Source organism: Pecten maximus, unplaced genomic scaffold, assembly GCF_902652985.1.
Source record: "Pecten maximus unplaced genomic scaffold, xPecMax1.1, whole genome shotgun sequence".
Classification (NCBI taxonomy): domain Eukaryota; kingdom Metazoa; phylum Mollusca; class Bivalvia; order Pectinida; family Pectinidae; genus Pecten; species Pecten maximus.
This window is the reverse complement of record NW_022979351.1, coordinates 3,961-9,274: the sequence shown is the minus strand read 5'-3', so window position 1 is coordinate 9,274 and position 5,314 is coordinate 3,961. Positions and strand designations below refer to the sequence as shown.

Sequence of the window (5,314 nt, the reverse complement as noted above, 5' to 3'; positions counted from 1 at the left end):
AGGTGTGGAAATTAGATATAACAAAATTTATAAGCTATAAAGTATTAAGGCTAAAATGTGACAGCGAATAAGGGTCACTATAAGTTGTTATCCTGTTTGTACAAGATAAATTGTTTTTTAGGGTAGTCTTGATCAGCTGTCGTACTAAACACCTCTAGCGATACATGTATATAGAGGATATCTAACAGTGTCTTCAGTAATACCAAATATATTTCACGAGTGGGGCTAATATTTTGATATTTTTCACGAGTGCGCAGCACGAGTGAAAAAAAATCTAAATATTAGCCACACGAGTGAAATATATTTGGTATTACTGAAGACACTGTTAGATATTCTATTTATTACATTTTTTATCAACGAAAAACCTACTTCGTATGCTAACTAGGCCTACAGCGATAATTTGTAAACAAAAAATGTAGTTCCCCCTGTCCAGGTGCTGAGATATATGTCAGGCTTTCTGATTGGTCAATTATTTTGGTATTTTCTAATCATTAATTTGATTGGTCAAATCAGCAAAAGTGATATTTTTCACTAGTGATAAATATGATATCACTTTTATAGAATGAATAATTTTTGGTCTTCACTACACTACTTCCAAAAATACAACTCAAAAGCAAATATAAATTTGCCGTACTAGCGTGCCCGTTTAATAGAAATAACAAAGAAAGGGAAAGGAAGACCGAGAATTAATCAATTAACTAAAAAGCTGAAAACGCGTACCCTATTAACTGAATATGAAACATATTTACAAACCGAGCTTTTGGGTCACCTTTAACCTTGCCTGTAACGAGTCTGCGACATAACCATCCTTAGCAGTTTCACTCTTCCATCGACCGTGCCTCTTAAAGCACCTGTCATTCACGCCGTTATTCGCGGCGACAGTGGCGCCCCCAGCGCGCAAACTGTGCAATCCAACATTTCTTACGTCACAAACTAAAGACAAACGCTTCGAAATGGCCTGTCGGGCCCCCGTGTAACTCAAACGCTTGTTCTTTTGAATAAGCTTACACGTTGAACAGGAGCGGAAAATAGGCTTGAATAAAAATATATCTGACTGAAGATCAATCCCCGCGATTTCTATATATTTGAGAATCATGGCGTGGGGACATGCCGATGTCTGACCCTTACTGATAACTACTTCGCTACCGTGACGGTATTGGTCGGTTTTGCTTTTCCTGATCACTAAAATGAAATGGCTATCGAATATTTTTAGATCCGAACACAGCAGATTGCTAAGTTCATTAAAACGTAAAAAACCAGAAAAACACAATAAAATCATTGACAAGTCCCGAATAACGAGCAAATCCCTACTATCAGAAAACATGTTACATAAATGAATCAGAGTGTCCGTAGTAATTGGGTCCTTTTTGCAGACTGGCTTGCGTGATGTCCTTTTGGAAGACTCCATCAAATTACGAACGAAACTGTTAGTCGTGGGATCAGAATGTCCGTTGATATCATGTACCCATTTAATGGCGTACACAGTCGCAGAGATCACGGAAAATGAGGAACGCTTGTCCAACAGATAATTCAAATACAGAGCCAAATGCACTGGATTAGCAGGTAACGCACAGCAACTATGCGTAGAGCAAAAATGTTCCCACCTGCGAAACGTGTCAAAGTATTTCTTGTTGGTATTGTCGCTTTTGCTATTCAGGAGCCTGTCCGCCATATTACGCGATACATTGTGTAGCGCTGATTCCGCCGGTACCCCCGCAGCTCTGACGGCCTTGTCAACAGATCCTCGCAGACCTATGCCTGTTAAGAATAACAATCAATACATAAATATAACATGTTCAATGACGGAAATCTAATCGTAGTGCAAACATGTTGAAAGATAATACACCTTTCTCAAAAATCCCGTTGTTCCCCCTGCCACCGATCGTTACCCTGTTTTTCGATAACGAGGTGTAATCTTTAACAAAACTGGCAAATTTGTCCCCCTGACATAAAACAGGCCAGAAAGCTGCTGAACGCCAAGCTGGAACCACTAATGTCCCATAGGCCTGGTCTGCCTTCATTTTGTCTAACATCTTACAAACAAGCCGGGGAGGGGGCACTAACCAGTTGTTTACCCTCCCCCAGAACACGGTAAAAGCGTCAATAGCCTCCGTACCCGGACACTACCACCGGGAATTAAAACGAGTGCATTTTTTATTGTAATCTGAAGCGAAACGATCAACTTCATGTGGTCCCCACTTCTTCTCACAAACACCAAACACCCAAGCCTGAACAGACCAATCATCGGAATCAGAACATCTGCTGAGAAAATCAGCGGTTTTATTGCTATTTCTGGGCAACCACTGTGTTACCAGGTTAACACTATTACTGGACGTAAGCCTATGCATGTCCATAGCGACCTTCTGTAAGTGTGTTTTACCGCTACCGACCCGAGCGATTGTACATGCGCCCTTGTTATCCATGAATAACCTGACATTGTGACCTTTGACCCTATCTATAGTAGTAAACAATACGCGCTTCGCTGCCTCCAACTCTTTCCACGTGGAACTACGCACGCGCTCGTCACTGTCCCATGTTCCTATGACCACGCAGTCACCATGCTCGTACAACCTTTCCACATTTGGAATAAAACCGTCGTCTTCAGCCAAGGCCAATGCCTCATGCATATAACTAGTGTCCTCGGCACTAAGTGTTTCATCTCCCTCCATAAGAGGATCCACACAGGGGATAACAAAACCTCCGTAACCTACCTCAGAGGCATCGGTACAAATTACCTTTGAACATTTGTTACTCTCCCTCAATGTCGACCCTTTGTCGTTTAAAGTTTGTACATTAGAAAGCCAAAATTCTATTTCGTTCAGCGCCTCTGCGCTCAAAAACACTCCAGCATTCCAGCTGGCTCTCGTCAACAAACTTGCGCTAAGTTCACGCGTACGCAGTCGAACCGTCGATCCTATTACACTGTGCATTGATATGACCAGCCCTACAATGCTGGCGATATACCTGGCCGAGAACAACAGTTGACCTCTGCTACAGACTAACGACATAGTGTGTTTCAACAATGACACCAATCTGTCAACCCTGTCGGTGGAAACTCTAAGCACGCCTTCTATCATTGCCCACGTGTACCCGAGCCACGTGACATCCTGGGATGGCTCCCATTGGCACTTTTCGTCCGCGATAAGGAAACCGTAATCTCTCAAACATCTCTTTACGCATTGACTGGCTACGTTAGCCCCGCCTGCCGTACCATGACCACCAATGCCGTCGTCCAAAAACATAACTAGTTTGTGACCTTGACCACGCACGTGCTTGACTACCTGTCGTAAGAACTTTGTGAAAATATAACCCGCCGTAGAGATACCAAACGGGAGAACGTTAAATACAAAGAATCGGGCGACTCCGCCCATTTCGACCTCGAAACCTAAGAAATTTCTATGCTCGGGATAAATTTCAATGTGATGATAGGCTGACTTTAAATCAAAAGTGAACAAAAAATCGCCTTGATGAAACAAATCTCGAGCAACCCTCGCATCCTCGTATTTAAATTTGAACTTGTGGAGAAACACATTTATGTGGCGACAATCTAAGACAAGACGCGGTTTACCTGCCCGGTTGTACGCTACTGTCAGAGGATTGACAACACGTGGCTGAACTTTGACCTCAGATATACAGCCAATGCTCAGTAAATTCTCAACCTCCGTGTTAACAAACTGAAGATTGTCACGAGCAGACTTATTGTTTCTCAAACGAACATTTGGAGGGATTTCTTTAAAAGGCAACTTATAACCGTCGGCTATTACCGATAAAACACTATCGCTGGCGCCAGTATCTTTCCAATAAGCTAAACACTTATTCAATCTACCAAACGGCGAAATCGCCCCATTTTACTCTAACCGCCGAGACGGTAGAAATATCGTTAAGCTCAACATGCTTAGTATCAAAAATACTACTTATCTTTTGACCGTTGCTTGGTCCACCGGCTGACATGGCTGGGCACTCTGACCTCCAATGTCCGGCCTTTCCACAACCATAGCACACCCCAGGCCTAGGGGTCCTGACGGGGATCACTTTGTCCGATTGTCCTGAGTGTTCAGCTGTGGTTGAGTAGGTACTACGTTGGTAAGGCGAATATCGAGATCTCCATTTAGTAGATTTTTGCTTAGCCGCCTTGATTTTACGGTCCGCTCTTGACCGGTCCCGGTCCATCCGTTTCTCGTCGTCCGAGTCGGAGGCGAGGGGATTAGAAATATACTCCTCGACGGCTTTCCATCCAGCCTCCGACGTGTCGGCCAGTTTGATAAGCTTTTGCCGATGATTAATCAAGTCCATACCTTCGGCAATAAGGGATTTGGTGGCCTGAGGGTCGTATAGAGATATTTCATCAGCTTCTTGTAACTTAGAAGCGACCTTCCGGTTGAACTTGAATTGCTCTTCGCAGCTCTTTTTAGTGAATTTATGATTGTCCACACCGATAATGTCCTGTCGTATTTGCGCTCGCTGAACATTGGAAATGTCAACCTGTTTTGCATGGATTTTGGCCTCTAATTCACCCAACTTCTCTGACATTAATACGTCCAAACGAGAGAACAACGCTGATTGTGCCTCATCGACAGTAGATTGTATATGTCTGTTAATTCCTGGATCCATGATGTTCTAGAGTACATGTATATAGGAGCGAATTTAGCTGTGTCCGCCCTGCTGAGATGGCAGCTAGAAAGTGACCTCACGACCACGTGTACCCGAGTATGTACACGTGTACCCGCTCCCGCGGAGCGTGCGCCTAGCACGAGTAATACGATGTCGTTAAAGACAAATTATTCCCGCTATACTGACGAAACGCGGGAATATTTAAATATTTCACTGGTAAAAATGTAATAAATATATATATTTCTATCACCACAAGCGCTATATTTTTCTGAATATTTTCAAGTTGGGGTTTTTGTTGTAGTTTTTTTGTTTATTGTTGTTGTGGGGTTTTTTTGTGTGTGTTTTGGATTTTTTTTTTTTTTTTTTTTTTGGTTTTTGATAAAATCAACACAAAAAGGATTCGAAAACAAGTACATAAGTACTTATATCAATTTGTCTCCTTATTAATAAATCTGGCAGTAGGACGGCACTGTTACATATATTTTGATAGTATAATAGACAAAAAAGAAGAAGAAGAAATCAGGGGGGGGGGGGGGCAGAAGGGGGTCATCAGGAAACGAAAGAAAGTGGTTGCGAAGACAATAACAAAAAGAACTGCATTACTTGATTGAATCTGGTTGGAATGTGATTCATGAAAAGGTAACCCTAATAAGCTCTATATAAGGATGCATTACATACATTGGAAATCTCTAAATTACCTTAT

The 5,314-nt window shown here is 42.3% G+C and overlaps 2 protein-coding genes across 2 annotated transcripts; both read right to left on the bottom strand.

The window, feature by feature from the left end:
* Positions 1 to 630: 630 nt before the first annotated feature.
* Positions 631 to 2,114, bottom strand: LOC117318521 (integrase/recombinase xerD homolog). The gene has a single exon (XM_033873497.1). It carries the CDS (start codon positions 1,670 to 1,672, stop codon positions 746 to 748), a length of 927 nt encoding a protein of 308 aa, XP_033729388.1. The 5' UTR covers positions 1,673 to 2,114; the 3' UTR covers positions 631 to 745.
* A 9-nt stretch (positions 2,115 to 2,123) lies between these two features.
* Positions 2,124 to 3,371, bottom strand: LOC117318520. The gene has a single exon (XM_033873496.1). It carries the CDS (start codon positions 3,369 to 3,371, stop codon positions 2,124 to 2,126), a length of 1,248 nt encoding a protein of 415 aa, XP_033729387.1.
* Between the last annotated feature and the right edge of the window lie 1,943 nt (positions 3,372 to 5,314).

Excerpts from the sequence above, each read along its gene's own strand:
- LOC117318521 (XM_033873497.1), bottom strand. The coding sequence starts at position 1,672 with ATGGCGGACAGGCTCCTGAATAGCAAAAGCGACAATACCAACAAGAAA.
- LOC117318520 (XM_033873496.1), bottom strand. The coding sequence starts at position 3,371 with ATGGGCGGAGTCGCCCGATTCTTTGTATTTAACGTTCTCCCGTTTGGT.